This window comes from Phocoena sinus, chromosome 2, assembly GCF_008692025.1.
Source record: "Phocoena sinus isolate mPhoSin1 chromosome 2, mPhoSin1.pri, whole genome shotgun sequence".
Classification (NCBI taxonomy): domain Eukaryota; kingdom Metazoa; phylum Chordata; class Mammalia; order Artiodactyla; family Phocoenidae; genus Phocoena; species Phocoena sinus.
Window position 1 is genome coordinate 135354629 of NC_045764.1, and position 19915 is coordinate 135374543.

General features: G+C 36.3%; 1 protein-coding gene across 9 annotated transcripts in view; it reads left to right on the forward strand.

Moving 5' to 3' along the window:
- KIAA0586 (KIAA0586 ortholog) overlaps positions 1-19915 on the forward strand; it is a 125775-nt gene that overhangs the window by 60267 nt on the left and 45593 nt on the right. For all 9 annotated transcript variants that reach the window (XM_032622263.1, XM_032622266.1, XM_032622264.1 and 6 more), the window contains 7 exons: positions 1111-1229; positions 6113-6312; positions 9958-10117; positions 10533-10752; positions 11334-11587; positions 12910-12986; positions 17694-17828. In XM_032622263.1, coding sequence (XP_032478154.1) covers positions 1111-1229; positions 6113-6312; positions 9958-10117; positions 10533-10752; positions 11334-11587; positions 12910-12986; positions 17694-17828 — 1165 coding nt within the window. The remainder of the gene's footprint in view (positions 1-1110; positions 1230-6112; positions 6313-9957; positions 10118-10532; positions 10753-11333; positions 11588-12909; positions 12987-17693; positions 17829-19915) is intronic.

Genomic DNA, 19915 nt, shown 5'->3' on the forward strand with positions numbered 1-19915 from the left:
ACCTATATTTACCTGAGTATATTTAACTGAATATTCATACAGTTATCAAGATTGGGTTTAGAAAAATACTTAATGATGTAGAAAGATATTAATAACACTGGTGCATAAATGAAGCAGGATACTAATGATGCAACCACAGTTTAGAAGAGCTCACTCAAAAATAAATGTGCGTGGGAAAAATATTGAGAAATAATACCAAATTGTTAACTAACTTTGTTTATTCTTGAATCTGGGATTGTGAGTGAGCCTTATTTTTTTTTTTAACTTTTATGTGTTCTCTGATTTTTACAATGAACATCTATTACTTGTATAATAATAATTAAGAAGCCTGTTAGCTTCTCTAAAGAAATGTACAAAAAAAGCAGTCTCTTACTGTGTTTCCCTTCCTTTTCCTCTCCTACTTCCCTTCCTAAAACTGACCTTGAAAGTAAATTTGCTTTCCCTTTTTAGAGGAAAACTACCTGTGTTGCAGTCTATATATTTATTTCCTTGAAGAGAGGGCAGCTGGACTCCTTTTCTAGCTTTGATCTTGTGGGGTTTTATATGTGCTTTCAGAGTAGGGAACCCAACATTTTAGGTGCATGATATGCCAGGTAATCATTGACCTAAACCTTATTTTGAATTTACAAGGGCTGTTAAAGTTTTCATTAGACTGATCAGAAAGATTTTAATTTGATAAACTGTCTCCCACACAGAGATTCGGTTTGTTTTTCTAGGAGATATATTTGAAGTTTTTCTTCTTTCCAGATTCAACTTTCAGAATGACTGCTTTCACATTTAAATGTTTGTGTCCATGGGTACCAGTTATTTTTTTTAATTTATTTTTTTATTTTTGCGGTACGCGGGCCTCTCACTGTTGTGGCCTCTCCCGTTGCGGAGCACAGGCTCCGGACGTGCAGGTTCAGTGGCCATGGCTCGCGGGCCCAGCCGCTCCGCGGCACGTGGGATCTTCCCAGACCGGGGCACGAACCCGTGTCCCCTGCATTGGCAGGCGGACTCTCAACCACTGCACCACCAGGGAAGCCCGGTACCAGTTATTTTTAAGGGTGTTACTTCTAACCATCTATACATTTCAACTAAATTTAGGAATCCTTAACTTTTTTCCCCCAGGGTAGAACAAGAAATAATGTCAAGAATGATCTCTGGACTTCTTCCAGTCCAACAGCAGGCCACAGCTGACATCAGTGTCTCAGTCAGTGAGGCCAGTGAGCCATTGACTTCTGACATTGGTAAGTGAAATGGAATCTTTTAGCTTTTTTTGTTATTATAAGACAAAACCTTCAGGTTGTTGTGGATTTATATATTCTACAGGTCACATAGTCCTTGGTTGACAAAAGATAAAAGTCCTCTTCTTTTCAATGTCACTTCCCAGTCTTCTGTAGTGGAAGTTATTTCTCCCTCACTCCCTTATTACATACTGCAGCATTCAGATTATGCTATCAGCGTCCATCCCTCCTACCCCCAGTCTCTCCATTCTTTCCCATAGCACTTTGTGTGTGTTTGTTTGTGTGTCTGTGTATGTTTTTCTTTTTTTTTTTTTTTTTTTTTTTTGCGGTACGCGGGGCCACTCACTGTTGTAGCCTCTCCCATTGCGGAGCACAGGCTCCGGACATGCAGGCTTAGCGGCCATGGCTCACAGGCCCAGCTGCTCTGTGGCATGTGGGATGTTCCTGGACCAGGGCACGAACCCGTGTCCTCTGCATCAGCAGGCGGACTCTCAACTACTGCGCCACCAGGGAGGCCCCTGTGTCTGTGTATCTTTGTTATAGTAACCATCAAACTGTATTATGATTGGCTTGCATATCTGTCTCACTCACTAGACTATAAATTACTCACAAGTAAGCGTGATTCTCCTTTAGAGCCTAGCCCTTGACTGACACCTAAGAAGAGTTTAAGTATTCCCTGAATGGATAGAGCCTCTTTCTTTAGGGAGCCCACACCATTCACCTCTTCTTCCTCCTTCCTCTTCCTCTTCTCTCCCTCCTTCTTCCTCCTTTTCATCCTCCTCTCCTTCCCTCTTCTTCCCCCTCTTTCTCCATTAGCTTTTTGAGGCATAATTTACTTGCCGTAAAATTCACGAATTCTAAATGTACCGTTTGACAAGTTTTGTTAAACAAACACAGCCCCATGTTAGCCACACAGTCATGTTATAGAAAAACATTTCCATCATCCCCAACAGTCCCCTCATGCCACTTTGCAGTCAATCCCTAACCCCCTCCCATGCCTACTACACCCTAACAACCACTGATCTACTTTCTATCATTGAATTTTGCCTTTTCTAGAATTTCATACTTATGTAATCATACAGTATTTAGTCTTTTGTGTCTGGTTTCTTTTATTTAGCATAATGCTTTGACAGTCATGTTGTTGCATATAGTAATAAATATTACACTCCATGTATGTACCATAATTTGTTAATCCAGTTACCAGTTGATGGACATTTGTAGTCCTAGTTTTTGGCTATTATAAATACAGCTGTGCTATGTATATTTGCAAACTAATCTTCTATATACATCTTTTAATTTCTCTTGGTCATATGGTAAGTAGATATCTAACTTTATAGGAAACCGCTAAATGTTTCCAAAGTGGCTGTTCTATTTTGCATTCCAACCAGCAGTGAATGAGAGTTCCAGCTGCTCCACATCCTTACTAATGCTTGTTGTCAATGTTTTTAATTATAGCCATTCACTAAGCATGTGGAGATATCTCATTGTGGGTTTTGTTTGCATTTCCCCAGTAACTAATGATGTTGTACAATTTTTCTTGTGCTTATTTGCCATTTGTATATTACTTTGATGAAGTATCTTTAAAACTCTTTTGCTCAGTTTTTAACTGGGGTCTATGTCTTACTATTATTGAGTTCTTTATTCTGGATACAAGTCCTTTATTGCTTATGTTTTGCAATGTGTTATCCTAGTTTTTATCTTACCTTTTGCTTTCTCAGCATTGTCTTTTGAAGACCAGAGATTAATTTTGATGAAGTTTAATTTATCAATTTTTCTTTTATAGCTTGTGATTTTTGGGGTATACTGTTTAAGAAATCTTTGCCCAACATCATTAAGATTTTCTCCTGTGTTTTCTTTTAGAAGCCTTATAGTTTTAGATTATAAATTTAGGTCTATGGTATGTTTTGAGTTAATTTTTATATGTGAAGTGAAGATCAAGATTTTTTGTGTGTGTATGGATATCCAATTTTTCTAGCGTTATTTGTTGAAAAGATTTTCCTTTCTCCTGCTGAATTGCCTTGACACCTTTGTTGGAAATCATCTGGCTATTATATATGTTTGGATCTGTTTCTGGACTTGCTGTTTGGTCCCACTGATCTACAAGTCTGTCTTTACATCAACACCGCGCTTCTTGATTATTGTAATTTAAAAATAAGTCTTGAAATTGGATGGTATAAGTTCTCCAGCTTTCTAGCTCTTTTTTTTTTTTTAACATTCCTATATATCGTTACCTCTATTTTTTTTCCACTTCTTTCCAGTCCAGAATAACCTCCTCTTCCTCCTTCTTAAACTACCCCTTAACTGCCTAAATCCTAGACATTAGAGTCTGTATTTACTGCTTTACTTTATCATTTCTCACTTTCTCTTTAGTTTTTATGAGCTGGCTTTCTTCTTCCTTCTCGTTAATGAAATTCCTCTCTTACAGCATTTGGTTCTCAGAGATAACCTTTTTTCAAATCCTTATTCTCCTAGAAGGCTCTAGTATGGGCATTGTTGACTACCTCTAATTATTAAAACGCTCTACTGGTTTTGGTTTCTTAGAATTCATTCTATTGTTCTTCCCCTTATCTTTTTAATTTCTTTAGGACTTCATTTCCTCATCTTTTTTCTACTTGAATAAAAATTTCCCCCAAGCTCTGTCCCCTGCCCTCTTTCTTTTCTGTTTTTCTAGTCTCTTCTTGGCGATAGTTATCCCGTGTCAGTTGATGACCCCTAAGCTACACATTTAGGCTGTAAACTTGCAGTTTTGCCTGTTGATGAATATTTTACTTGATGCTCCACTGGCATACCAAACTTGGTGTGTCCAGATGCATCTCATTTTTCTAACCAACCTTATTCCTCCTTTGTTGCTCTTTCTGTTAATGATACCACTATTTTCCAAGTGCCCAGTTTCCAAAGCCTTGGAATATCTCTTGTTCTACTTTGTTTTCTTTGGTCTTCCTCAGTCCACACCCAGCCACGTCCAATGTCCTGGCTCCATGCAATTTATTCTTATATTTGATTAATTCTTCCTATTTAGTATAACTCAAACGCCTCTTCCACTGCTACTATCCCAGGTTTTCTTTCATCTTCTTATTTTTTGAAGGAAGGAATAAAATGACCAACAAAGTTATGAGGAAATTTTTTTTACTTAAGATTAGTGCTTCTTTAATGATAAAATCATTTTGTCATGTTAGAAGATACTTTTTCAGAAGAAGACATCTAGGAATACAAATCCAAAAGAAAACCAAAACCAGTTCATCCAAACAATTGCTCTGAGACTATTTCAAAATCTGTTGAAAAAGGAACAGATGGAAAATACCAAGTGAAACTGGAATAAAAAAGAACTGGAAGCTAAAGAGAAGGCAAAGGACCATGAAATATGCCTTGGAGAAACAGATAGTCGGACTTCTTTAGCTTTTGGTCAAAATTCTGGTTGTAGAGATGGTATTCAGCAGTCCCAAGACAAGGAGACCAGTCCAGGAAAACAAACAAGTGCCTCCAAAGAGTTGTCTGGTTTATGATGGATACTGTGCAAACCGCCAGATGCTTTTTTCATTGCTAGGTCATACACCTCAATGGCGTATTTTGGAGTGCTTGGACTCTCCACCAGTCTCTCCTGCTAGTGCAAATCAGGGCTAGTGATAGTCCTCTTAGCAGTCCTTCACATGGGTCGGGTGGTGGTTTTCAGGCTTTGTAGCCTTAAGGAAAGATGGTCTAATATAGAGGGTATTTAGATCCTGTTCCCTTTTCTTTAAAAGCATGTGTGTTTGCTTTTGTTTTGCCTATGTCTGGGTAGGGCTTTTGGGTTTTATAACAGATATTCTGATTTTTGGTCATGCCAAAACAATGAATTATGGGAACTAAAAATGGAGATGTGTTGATATATACTGTTGAATATAAATTTGGGATTGTGATAGTCTTTGCTATGGAGCTCCAGAGTAAATTGCTATTACTTATCTCTCAACAAGTGATCCCAAGACACCTGTACCTACCTTTTAGGGAATTCTCTGTAATGCCGCCATAGTTGTACTAATTAAGGAGTACTCTTTGGAGAGGTCATGTCTCCATCAAGTTGTATAGATCACTGTTTACATGTTTTCCACACAGAGCTTTAGAAATATAACCACTTTAAGCCTAATAAAGTCTGTTTAGGAAGTTTTACTGAATTTCATGTACATTCACACAAGTGAAAAGTACAACCCATTTGGAAAATTAATATACCTATAGAGCTGCTGACATCAAGCACCTAAACTACTCTAAAAGTTTGAGGAGGATTAGCCTGTAATGTTAGTAACTGAAGTATCTGAAACTAGACGGAAGTAAGATCTGTCTTCATATTTATGAAGAAGCTGCCATTTCTCTAAAATCCCCCCACAGTCATTGTGTCCCTGTGTTTTGCCAAGATCTATCAGTGTTTCCTGGTGCCCTACTCTTGGAAATGTGGATTGTTTTCAGATGAAAACATTTAATGTGAATACAAATCTTTTTTTTTTTTTTTTGCGGGGGTGGGGCGTGCTGAGCAGCATGCAGGATCTTAGTTCCCTGACTAGGGATTAAACCCGTGCCCCCTGCAGTGGGAGCATGGAATCTTAACCACTGCACCACCAGGGAAGTCCCTGCAAATCCTTTTTATCGCTAAATGTTGTAGTGGTAGGGAAGAGGCCATATAAGTAAATTTTCATCTGGATGTTTTCCTCCCCTTTTTAGTTTGTTTAGAGAGGATGTTCATTATGTGAGTTACCATCTTATTCTCTGTCACAATAAGTAGATTTTGTATTTTCATTTTATTCCTCCTCACACCATCTCATACACATATGTTCACATCTCTAAAATTTTAAGAATTAAGGCTTAGAATGCAAGCATGTTTCCTGCATACTTACTCTGAAATTCTTTCATTTTTTTAGTGGAAGGAACAAGCAGTGGTGCCCTCCAGCTTTTTGTTGATGCCGGGGTTCCTGTGAATTCAGACATTATTAGGCATTTTGTGAATGAAGCTCTTGCTGAAACCATTGCCATCTTGCTGGGTGACAGAGAAGCAAAGAAGCCAGGTCCTGTTGTTACAAGTGTTTCTGGGGATGTTTCAATAAGCAAAACACACTTGCTGGTAAGTGTGACTTTCCTTCATGACTTGGAGTCCTGGGGGATTTTTGATACCTTTGTTAAAGAACAGTAAAATGGACAGATTTTAAATTGGATCATAAGACCATAGTTTGTGGTGGAGATTGGTTTCTTGTGGCTTTGATTACAATAACAGTTCCTCCAGCATTTTATTTTAAAAACTTTAAAATCTATAGAAAGTTGAAAGTATGATACAATGAACATCTGTGTAAGCTTTACCTACATTTACCAGCTGATAACATTTTGACACATTTTCTTTATCTGTCTTTATATGTTGTTTATTATATAAGCATTAAAATTCATTTGAAAGTTGCAGATATCATGACACTTCTAAAAGAATATCCTTATAGCTAATTCTTTTAAAATTCAAGATATAGCTAAAAATCACATGTACTGCTTTTGGTTCTTATGTAAAGTGACATTTTTAATCTTTAAAAGAAAGTATATTTCAGGCATTTTTGTTATTGTTTGTTTAATCAGCCTTTTTATGTTAAATAGAGTTTCTAATTTATTATAGCAACATGAAATTATACAAAACCACTACCAGTGGAGGGTGGGAGGAGCAATATAGGGGTGGGGCAGTGGAAAGTGCAAACTATTGGCTGTAAGATAGGCTCAAGGACGTACTGTACAACACAGGGAGTAGAGCCAATATTTTGTAATAACTGTAAATGGAATGTAACCTTTAAAAATTGTATGAAAATTTAAAAAAACTAAAAAGAAAAAGAAATTGTACAAAACCAGAATGTACTCTGTATTACCAACTGTTTAAAACCTCATGGTCAATTCTGATCCTGTCGATCATAAAAACATCACTTTATATAGGTGAAACATTTAAACTGACTCATCTGAGGTATAAACATAAAGTTACATATTTGAATTCTGTGGAGATTGGTGTAATGTAATTGGTATAGTGTGATTAGTGTGCCAGAGATTTGGTACATACTTTTGTTCTGTGCTTTATTTATTAGCTCATTGGTAATGCATGCCAATATCAGAGTTGTGGTTATCTCTATGCTAATTAAATTTGGTTTGTCTTCTGCCCATATATTTCAGATATTTTCATAAGGGTGATTTAATGAGAAAATACAGAAAAATCAGTATAAATAGGAAATAAATGTAATTGTTGAGAGCATGGACTCTGGAGTTGGGAAGTTCTGAATATGAACCCTCAGCTCTGTTACTTTAGTCTTGTCTGTATACTAGAGATAAAATACTCAGAGTTTAAATGATGACGGCTTTACCAAAATCTGCTTTCCAAATATTAAGGAGGCCAAGTTCCCCTCCCCCATTGCCATATTGTTCCTTATCTTCAGAATTGCCATGGCTTTTTTTGGCCTTTTCATCTTCAATATATGTTTTAAAATTAATTTTCAAGTTCTGTAAAATATTTTGTTGGGATTTTGGGGGGAATTAATTCAATTTTGATTGGTTTAATTTGAGGAGAATTGACATCTTTATGATACTGTATCTTGTGAGCCATCATAGAAGATTTTGTGGAAGATTCAATAAGATGATATATGAAAGAGCTTAATCTAGGGCCTGGAACTTGGTAAATACTCAGTAACTCATTGTTTATCATTATTACCCATTACCAAGACTAGTAGGATACCTTTAAATCCTCTCATGATGAGTCAGTAGCATTATTTTTGAAAACAGCAGTCTTAGGCTATAGGTTTATGCAGTCAAGAAGAATAAAACATAGTATATTTCTGTCACTTAAAAAACAAAGCTAAGAATATGCTAATAATTAAGCAATGCTATAGAATTTCTGATATGCTTCATAATTTTTAAATTGTGTTTCTCTTTGCAACTCATAATACAGAATAAAGGCCAGTCACCCCACTATAAAAATATGTTTTAGAAAGAGAAAAAAAGGACAAATAGAAAAATGGGGAAAAGACATGTCCAGACAGTTCACACACAAAAAGGAAATACAAATGGCCCACATACATACAAAATCATTGAATCCATTTTTACTGATCAAATTGGTAACACTCTAAAAGTTTGATTAACACCATTGTTCAGCAAATCTTTGGGAATTGGGAATTCTCATACCTTCTGGTGTTATTGCATTGATAAAATAATATAACCGTGTAGAGGGAAATTTGGCAATATGTATTCAAATTAAGAATGCAATTAGCCCTTTAACCAAGCAGTCTCACTTCTGGGAATTTATTCTATAGAAAATCTATACACATATGAAATGACTTAAGTCTCAAAAAACTAAAAATGGAATTACCATATGACCCAGCAATCCCACTGCTGGGTATATATCCAAAAAAACCAAAGACACTAATTTGAAAAGATACATGCACCCCAACGCTCATAGCAGCGTTACTTACAATTGCCAGGTTACAGGAGCAACCTAAGTGTCCATCAGCAGATTAATGGATAAAGAAGATGTGGTGTATACACACACACACACACACACACACACACACACACACACATACACACAATGGAACACTACTGAGCCATAAAAAAGAACGAAATTTTGCCATTTGCAGCAACATGGATGGACCTAGAGATTATCTAAGGCAGACAGAGAAAGACTAATATCATACAATAGCATTTATATGTGGATTCTAAAACAATGATACAAATGAACTTATTTACCAAACAGAAAGACTCACAAACATAGAAAATAAGCTTATGGTTACCTAGGAGAGGTAGGGAAGGGATAAATTAGGAGTTTGGGATTAACAAATTAGTAGTTTATATAAGCTACTATATATAAAATAGATAAACAACAAGGACCTACTGTATAGCACAGGGAACTATATTCAATATCTTGTGATAACCTATAGTGGAAAAGAATCTGTAAAAGAATATATATATGTATGCATATGTATAACTGAATCACTTTGCTGTATACCTGAAACTAACACAACATTGTAAATCAACTATACTTCAATAAAAAAATTTTTTAAGTAGGAATATAGCCAATATTTTATAATAACTAAACCTAGTGTAACCTTTAAAAATTGTATAAAAAATTTTAAAAATAGAGTATTCTGGACATAAAAAAATGACTTAAGATTATATTTGATAATTCTGAGGAAAGGAACTAAGTAGATAGGACATGGGTAGGAAAGGAGACTTAATTTTCACCATCATCCTTTTGAAGTTTGAATCGTTTGAATTACCTGTTTAACAAATTGATTTTAAAATGTGTGCTTTTTTCATCCCCAGGACTTTCCATCTTTACATTGTCTTCCTTTTATCCCCCCTACTTTTTCTTATCCTTCCATTGCTTTTTATAAGCTTTGTTCTTTTGTACTGAAAGGAGGTTTTTGATATCTTGTCAATTAGTTAAAATGCTCTCTTTCTGTTACATGGTTTACCCAGTTTGTGTTTGGGTTTGATCTTCAGCTGTCTGTTTAATCTTCCTCTCTATATTAGATAAGGGGACCTAGTTCAGAGGCAGAGCTGTTTCAGTTGCTGGAAGCTTTCTGTAGTCTGGTCTTGAAACTAATAGCTAGAAGTTCAAGAGCTAGGATACAGAGGACTCCATTTTTACCCCCCATCCATTTAAATTTTATGTAACTCTGAATGAGATCATTTTATTTTTCAAATTACCCTTATTTGGGGATTGTAAGCACCACTTATCTTGTTTTATTTATTTTAGGCAAGAGTGTGTACCCCAGTGGCTACCCCACAGCCAACTCCTCCTCTCTCACCTTCATCACCTCCTGAGGAGCGTGTGTTGGTAAAAACTCCAGATTCTTCTCCCTGTGTTTCAGATCATGATGTAGCTTTTCCCATGAAAGAAATATTTGCTGAAGAAGGTAGAAACCTTATTTCTATAACTCAGTTTTAATTTTAGCAACTATTAAATAAAATATCATGGTTTGTTTTATAAGAGTCTTCATAGATTAGTATACACATACCTGTTGCTTACTAGGTTCTAGTAAGTCATTTTTTCTTACAAGGAAACTAAGGGGTTGGTTACCACTTTTTAAAGTATATAATCTAGTAGACATTTAGACTATTTTAAGTTCATGGTGATGTTGAAAGTGATGTCTTTTCAAGGTTATTTTTTGTACTTTACTAAATTAATTTGGAACTTTTCCCATTAATGGCCATCATTATTATTATTAATTCTTGTTGCCATTATTTGTATGCCAAAATGTTAAACAATATATCTTGCCTTCCTGTGGAATTCTTATTGACTTTTTTTTTGCTTTTACAAAAAACCTTTAGGAAATAATATGCCTCCCATCACACTTGTTAATACTCCAACTGTTACCCCTGCAACTACACCTCCTCCCGCAGCAGCTGTTACCCCAACTTTGTCAGAGACTTCTATTGATAAATTGAAGATGTCAAGCCCAGAGCTTCCCAAGCCATGGAGTAATGGAGACCTGCCACTGGAAGAAGAGAATCCCAACTCTCTTCAAAAAGAACTTCACCCGAGAGCTATGTAAATGACAGTATATTCATTTTTAGTAACTATACATTTCAACTTATGTTGACTTAGGTGACCCATTGAAAACATCAGAAACGATAAATGAAGGTTGATAAACCACAAGCTAATCTATACTTTAGTAGGAAGAAGTTTCATAAATTTTACGTTTTTAAAATTTTTACCAGATTTATTTATACTTTCAGTTCTCTTCTTTTAAAACAAAATTTTGGGGGAAACAGATTAAAATAAAGATATCTATAATATTGTTAATAAAATAGAAGATTTTTCCCCAGTGTGAATCTTCATTTACTATGATCAGTTAACTTTTATATTACCATATATCCCTATGTAGATTTATTTTAGAGATGGTAGAACTTTCAAGATGGTCTGTGATTAAAGCATGAAGATGATTTTGGAAAAATAAATCTTGTTGGTTAATTATAGTAGTGCAGATTATAGAAATATATAGTTATATCTATATATTGATATAGAAATGTCTAAAGGAGACATAGTACTTTTGAATCTTTTTTTTATATAAAAATTAATATAGGCCTTCACCGATGTAATACATTCAAACTATGTCTCTTTCTTCTTAGTGTAATGTCTGTGGCCACGGATGAAGAACCTGAGAGCATGGACTTCCCTGCTCAGCCTGCACCTCCAGAGCCAGTTCCCCTTATGCCGCTTCCTGCTGGCACCAAGGCCCCTTCCCCCATACAGATGCCAAGTTCAGATTCATCAACAATGGAGAGTACCTTGAGCGTTACTGCCACTGAAACTGAAACCTTAGATAGACCCATCTCTGAAGGAGAGATTTTATTTAATTGTGGTCAAAAAGTGGCTCGTAAGAGTAAGTTAATTTTGCATCAGTTGATTTCACTGGTTGGCTTATGATAATTCCTAAGTAATACTTTTCTGTTTAAAGTGTTTTTACTTAATTTTCAAGATGTAACAGGGTATAGTAGAAAGAACATGGACTCCGCAAGTTAACTTTTCTACACCTTAACCTCAGAATGTAAAATCTCCCTCATAAATCCCACCCTCCAGAAATAATATCACTGTTGAAAGTTTGGGGTATACCCTTCCAGTCTTTTTTTTTCTATGCATATATAGACACCTAAATACATTTGTATGTATATATATTTTTACCTTTTAAGTAGGGTCATATTATACATATTGTTCTGAAATCTGAATTCTTTAACCTTAAATATGTTATAGACATTTTTCTATATTAATACATATAGCCCTACCTCTTTTTTTTAGTGGCTGGGTAGTCTGCTAAAACAGTGCCATAGTGGTGGGCATTTAGATTGTTTTCAGTATTTTCATACTATACATAACTATCCACTGACCATCCTTGCACGTATATTTATTTATCTTTGTGAACTTCCATAACTGATAACTTCCTTAGAATACATGCCTAGAAGTGGAATTGCTGAGTCAGAGTATGCACCTTTAAAATAGCAATACATAGGGAATTCCCTGGCGGTCCAGTGGTTAGGGCTGCACGCGCTCACTGCCAGGGCCCTGGGTTCAGTCCCTGTTTGGGGAACTAAAAAATCCCACAAGCCACACAGCGTAGCCAAAAAAATAAAATTAAATAGCAATACATTGCCAACATGCTCTCCAGAAAGGTGAATCGGTTTTTAATTTTAATCTGTTATCAATTATATCAGTAGTATATAGGAGTGCCTCTTTTTAATTTCATGGTTACAGTGATGTTTAATAGCTCTTTTTAATTTCTGACAAGCTGGTAAGTGAAACAAAAATCTCATCTTTGTTATAAAATGTGCTTTTCTTTTTTTGCGGTACGTGGGCCTCTCACTGTTGTGGCCTCTCCCGTTGCGGAGCACAGGCTCCGGACGCGCAGGCTCAGCGGCCGTGGCTCACAGGCCCAGCCGCTCTGCGGCATGTGGGATCCTCCCGGACCGGGACACAAACCCGCGTCCCCTGCATCGGCAGGCAGACTCCCAACAACTGCGCCACCAGGGAAGCCCCTAAAATGTGCTTCTCAAAGAGCTAGTAAGATTGAATAGCTTGTGAACTATAATTTATGAACTTTGCCAGTATTTTTATTGTGTTTTAAGTGTAATATTCTATGGCTTTATGGTGAGATTATTTACTAAATTTATGTTTCTTCTTTTTTCCAAATTTTTGCATTTTAATTTCTAGTTTTAGGAGATGAAGGACTGTATCTGACAAACCTAAATGATAGCTTATCCAGTACTCTGCATGATGCCCTCGAAATGGTAAGAAGTGATTGACTCCACATTGAATTCTGAGATGAAGACTATCTTGATAAACTTGTTGCTACTGATCAGGGTTTTTTCTCAAATATTTGAGTTATAGTCTTAAAATTTAATAAAATGATCCATGAGAGGAATATTTAAGGTTTCTTACACATGTCCATTATCATATTACACATTTCATTATCATAATTGTGAGAATGAATAGGAAATTGTTGTTAACCCCTGTGGCTCCAGTAGTTGAAAAATGCAGTTAATGTAATTAGGTAATGAAATCTAACTCAAGGCACAGTTGTCACCTGGATATGTTGCCTTTACAGTGTTTCAAGGCAGGACCTTAGCTGTGGAAACCAACTCTCTTATAATACGTTTGTATTTTTCCCTAATCGTGATTATAATTCTTTATGCTAAAAAATAATTGAATTTAGTGCTTTAAAAAAAAATACTGGGAATTCCCTGGTGGTCCAGTGGGTAAGACTCTGTGGTCCCAATACAGGGGGCCCGGGTTTGATCCCTGGGAACTGTGGGGTCAGGGAACTAGATCCACATGCATGCTGCACCTAAGAGTCCGCATACTGCAACTAAGAAGTCCACATGCCGCACTAGAAAGTCCACCTGCCACAACTAAGACCTGGCACAGCCCAAATAAATAAATAAGTAAAGATTTTAAAAAAATACTGAAATAGGACCCAAGGGTACTAACTCTCCTAGTTATTATCTAGCTTTATGGAAGGGAAAATTCACATTTAAAAATATAATATCTTAACATATATATCAACATTTATAATATATATAAAAATACCATACAGAAATGATAATAGGGATTTTCTTTTGAAAAATTATTAATGAATAGAAATCTTTACTTTTTATGTTTTTCAAACAACCTAAGCAAGTAAAGGGTAGTTGTGCTCAACTTTCATCTACATTCATCCATAGCCTTTGCTAAGCATTGCTATTATTGTTGCTCTTAAAAAAAAACTTATTTGATAATTTTTGACATATGTATATATCTGTAAAGCCATTACCACAGTTAATGTAATGAACATATTCATCATCCATCACTCCCAAATCTCTCCTCAGGCCCTTTTGTAATCCCTCCTTCTCATCTCTCATCATTCCTCTCATTCTCTATACCTCTTCCAGTAACCACTGATCTACTTTCTGTAACTAATAGATTAGTTTCCATTTCTAGATGTATATAAATGGAATCACGTGACATGTATTCTTTTTTTTTGTCTGATTGTTTTAACTCAGCATAATTATTTTGAGATTTATCTGTGTTACACTTTGTATCATAGTTCATTCCTTATTATTGCTGAGCAGTGCCCTATTGTATGGATGTGCCACAGTTTGCCTATTCACCTGTTGATGGACGTTTGGGTTCATTTCCAGTTGGGAGCTATTACACATAAAGCTGCTATGAAGACTTGTGTACAAGTCTTTGTATTGACATATGCCTTCATTTCTCTCTGGCAAATATCTAGGGGTGGAATGGATGGATAATATGGTAGTTATATCTTAATTTTTGAGAAAAGCTGTTTAGGGCTTCCCTGGTGGCTCAGTGGTTAAGAATCCGCCCGCCAATGCAGGGGACACGGGTTTGAGCCCTGGTCCAGGAAGATCCCACATGCCGCGGAGCAACTAAGCCCATGTGCCACAATTACTGAGCCTGTGCTCTGGAGCCCGTGAGCCACAACTACTGAAGCCCATGTGCCTAGAGCCCATGCTCTGCAACAAGAGAAGCCACCGCAACAAGAAGCCCATGCACCGCAACGAAGAGTAGCCCCCCCTCACTGCAACTAGAGAAAGCCTGTGCTCAGCAATGAAGACCCAATGCAGCCAAAAATAAATTAATTAAATTTAAAAAAGAAAAGCTGTTTAATTTGATCTGCCAAAATTTTGCATAGACTTTTTCCTTCTATGTTTTATGTTACTATAAATATTTTGGAGCTTTGCTCAGGACATGGTTAAGTACTTAGAGACAGTTTTACCCTTTTGAGTCTTGCTTTTAAGATTTGTTAGGCAGTACCAGAACAGTACTCAATCTAGGGCTATTTATCCCCCGCTATGGAGAGAAGACACTTCTATGTACTCCACCCAGTGCCTCATTAATGAGGTTTTCCAGCCTGGCTAGTGGGAACAGCCATCCAAGCCCTGTGTGAGCATCAGGCAGTGTTATATCCAGCCCCTTCTCAGGTGCTCATTCCTGCAGCCTCATGTAATTGTCTCCAAAGCATCTGCTGAGTAGTACTCAGCTTAATACTCAAAGGGGATCTTCTGTAGATTTCCAGAGTTTTCTCCCTCTGCAGCTTTCACTTTTCTAGCCGTCCGTCTTATGAACTCTAGCTGTCTTGGCCTCCCTGGAGTTTCAGCTCCATCTTCTTAGCTTAGGCTCCTGTGCCACAGCCTGGAAACTCACAGATGGTAAGCTGGAGCAGTCATAGGGTTCTTCTGACTTGTTTTTCATTTCTCAGGGATCACTGTCTTTTGTTACCTGATGTTCCATGTCTTGAAATGCAGTTTTTCACATACTTTGTCCATTTTTTAGTTGTTTCAAGGGGGGTGGGTGTACCTGGTCCTTATTACTCCACCTTGACTGGAAGTTTTAGAAGTCTAGTTGCATTTTTATTTTTCCATTTGTATCATTATATAGGATCATGATGAAAAAAAAGAGAGAGATTGGTGTACTTTTGAAACAACATGCCCTTCTATCCCCTTACAATCATAATGCTAGAAATTTCTTATTTTTTCTTTCTTTTTGGCTGTGCCACGCAGCTTGCGGGATCTCAGTTCCATGACCAGGGATTGAACCTGAGCCACAGCAATGAAAGCCCAGAATCCTAACCACTAGGCCACCAGGGAACTCCCTAGAAATTTCTTTAAAGCAGCCTATTCAAGTGATGTAAACTAGGATTGTATATTAAATTCACCAGTGGAGCTTTTAAAAATATGCATCCTGCCCCCACCCTCTGATATGTTGATTCGGTAGGTCATGAGTGTTATATGGTATGCATGCATGTGTGTGGGCGGTTAGAAGCCTAAACCTGTATATTTTTAAAAAGCATCCCAAAAGATGATGCTCATTCTTCGTTAAAAATAGTAACTACTCATTTTACTTTGCGATGAATGAGGTTAAATCACTTGTTTGTGTCACATAGCTGTATAGTGATAGATCCACAACTCTTTTTATATGGATACATGATAATTTGCCTTTCATCTTAAGCTATCAACTTAAGCTAAAAACTGTAAATTTTGAGTTCTAATAGCAGCTATCTGAATCCTAAAGCTTGAGTTGCAAGCAGCTGGGTGTGTGTGTCCAGTGTTTGTCAAGTCCAACAAACAAAAAGCAAAAGATGCCATGTAGCATCTCTACACTATTAAAGACACAGTAGGGTAAAGATGCCAAATCTGGAGATTCATACATTCAAGTAATAAAATGTGTTAAAACAATTTGCTTTACTATGTGTAGGAGTATGAAATAATTAATGAAGGAGAGTTTTGATAAGATTTTAATAGGGCAGTTACTTTTCTAACAGTAATTATTTATTACAAGTAATTGAGTCTGTTCTGAAGAGAGTGGAAATCACTTTTATAAAATAATATGGGGGGAAGCATAAAGGAGAAGTCTTTATTTTCAGAGGAGCATTACAATAACATTTGGCTTACTTAATATGTCATTAGGGCATTTTTATCCATTCTTAGAACTTTATCATGGTGCCAAAGCACATTTAAGTTTGTTTAAATAGCTGAACTGAACCAGGACTAAATTATAACATATTTCTTTTTTTACATTTGAAACTAAACTTTAATTTTGATATCTTTACTAAGCCTAAATCAGATATGCTACAAATTCATGATAAAATCACATGCAGAAGTACAATCTTGAAAAAGACTAACTTTGCAGTTATGTACCAGTAGGTATTTATCTGTGTACACCTGGGGGATAAAGACTTGTACTGCAGAGTCAAACTTTATTTCATTAAATGTAAGATACTTAAGTAAAAAAAAAAATACTATTAATGGAGTTTAAAATCATGCTAATCCTTGTATTTACAAGGGAATCCAGTTTTCTGACTCTGTGGCCCACCCACACTGTCCTTCATTTTCGGGACTGGTCTATTTTGAGGCACCAAGAAGTCTAAGCTGGGTCTTCCAACTAGGGCTTTCAGTACCTGCTCCCTAGTGAGTACTGGAGGTCAGCGCAAAGGCAAATGGACAATCAAGGGTCTATAGGTGCCTCAGCGTATTTTCTGCAGTTTTCATTTCTGCCTGTGGTCCAGGTTGCACCACTGCTACAGTGCTTTGCCCCCGTTGCCACACTGGGGGCACAGCTTTGTGTGCTGCATCAACATGAAGCAGGAAACCGTGTGAGCCAAAAACTTGATGACACTGTATAAAACGTTTATGAATCATTGTAACTCAATCACATGGGACAAAGGGTCCAGCTTTCATATGATTTTATAGTAAATCTCTAGTTTAAATGTAACCCAATTATTTTATACCGTTATTTACATTTGAAGGCAAAAATAAAGGGTTTTTAGAATGGAAGTGAGATCTAAATGATAATAAAGAGTCCATCTTCTTTCTGTAAAGTGCTAATATGACCATGTTCATGATGACTGTTAAGTTTTATTAATCATAAATTATGAAAAATGTAATTGATGCATTAATTTTTGTTTTTTTATTGTATTGTCTTTATATTTTACTTAGGAAGATGATCCTCCCAGCGAAGGACAAGTGATTAGGATGCCCCATAAAGAAATTCATGCTGATGCAATTCTTTCTCTTCTTGCTAAACAAAACCAGGAATCGTTAGTTTCACAGCAAATGGTCTATCGTTCAGAGGTATTTTTTAACCTTAATTTTTTTTTCTGTTAGATCTAAATACAGGAAAAAGATAACAAAAATATTCCTACTTTTAGTTAAAGCACTCTAATACTTCAGCTTACTCAGGGATCAGCCTTGCAGTAACTTTAACCTAGAACCGTAGTTATGAGTTTTACAGCTGAAAGGAATTTAGGCTATCTGTTCCAACTCTCTTATTCTACAGATGAAAAAAGCTGAAGCCCTTTCAAATGATTTGTGAGGATCGTTCATTCATTCTTTCTTTCTTTCTGCAACCATTTACTGAGTATCTACTATATGCCAGACACAGCCTCCGAAAAGGTACAAAGATGAATGAGGCAGGGTCCCTACCTTTAAGCAGCTTACAGTCCTGTAGGGAGAAAAGAGCTTAAACAATTACTCTACCATGCAGTAACTGATCAAATAGCTGGAGAAGTAGATTGAACAATATGATCGTAAAGAACCTTGTAGGCCATGGTAAGGCTTGGACACTATGGAGCCCCTTAAGATATTTTTGGGCAAGGGAATCACAGGCTAAGATATTTAGGAAGACATATGGAGCCATGGACAAGTGAGGGAAAGATAGAGGTTTGTCAGAACACCACTGGAGTAGTCCAGAATAAGAACATGAACAAAGGCAGTTAAGTAGAAATAGAAAGGAGAGAGATTTAAATATAAGAGTACTGATTGGCAATAATTGGTAACTGGTTAAGGGAAGTTGTGGTTGTATAGCTGTTGGCTTAGAAAAGCAGAGAGAAGAGTGCTAAGTATTGTGGGGAAGGTAATGAATTTGATTTGAAACATTAAGTTTAAGGTGCTTAAGGAAATTCCAGGTGGAAATGTACAGTGTCGTTGCTCAGGCTGGTTAATGGTAGAGGTGGGACGAGGATTCTTGATTCTATTTAGTATTCTTTCTATTGTATTTGGTTGTCTTTGCTTGAACAGGTGTGAAACTGGCTTTAGATGAGCTGAAGATCTGAAGACTATACAGAATCCAAGGAGATGACTGGCTTTATTTTCTATTAATTTTTATCTTAAAAATTTTAATTCTTAGGAAAGGTAGAAGAAAAAAGATATGGAACTTAGTAATGGAAAAAATGGAAATTTAACTTACTCCTTCTTATTGAAAAATGACTAAATTTTCTGCAACTTTGCTTAGCTATTGACCAAAAATTGATTTCACTGGAAAGATACTAGTGATTGCTGTTGCTAAACTCAAGAAAGTACTCTCATAGCTGTAGAAACCATGCTGCTTAGTATAGAAACCAGTAGGCCGAGAGAGAAAGAGGAGAGAGAAAATGAGACAAACAAATGGCACAAAAAATAGTAGAAATGTCAGTGTAGTTTAAAAGTTCCACTAACTAATCCCTCTTTCCTTCATGTTTGAAATCAGTAATATTGGTTCATTTATTCACTTGATGCTCAGACTTTTCCATCTTTTTAATGCTGGGAAATTTCTCTCACTACTTTTTCAATTTTTTTCTTCCTCTCATTTTTCCCCCTCTGGCTAGAACTGTTATTTCCAAATATTAATACTTCTGCTTCTGCTTGTTTTATCTCTTAGACTTTCTATGTCTTCATTCTTTCCTACTCTCTTCTGGGAGAGTTCTTCAATCTGATCTGCCAACCACTAAGTTGTTCTTTAGCCTACTATTTATCTGATTTATTATATTTTTCATATCTGATAGTCTTGGTTCTTTTTTTTTTAATGATTTTTTGTTTCACATTGTTAATATCTTTCTTTATTCCTTGTGTGTATGTATGTATGATTAATGTTTTTCACTTTTTTTTTAAACACTAATTGATTCCTCGAGTATCTGTTTCTTTTTTTAACATCTTTACTGGAGTATAATTGCTTTACAATGATGTGTTAGTTTCTGCTTTATAAGAGTATCTGTTTCTTTTGGTATATGAACTCATGTTCCGGGGCCGGGGTGGGTGGGGTGGTGGTGGTGGGAATAAGCTATTCTGTGAGAAATCCTATTGCGTAAGGACTAAAATCAGGCCATAGTCTGTTCCTGTGAATATAAGAAGAGAGGAGGAGATGAGCCCCAGGGATGGCGTCTCAGGCAGCACAGAACCACTAT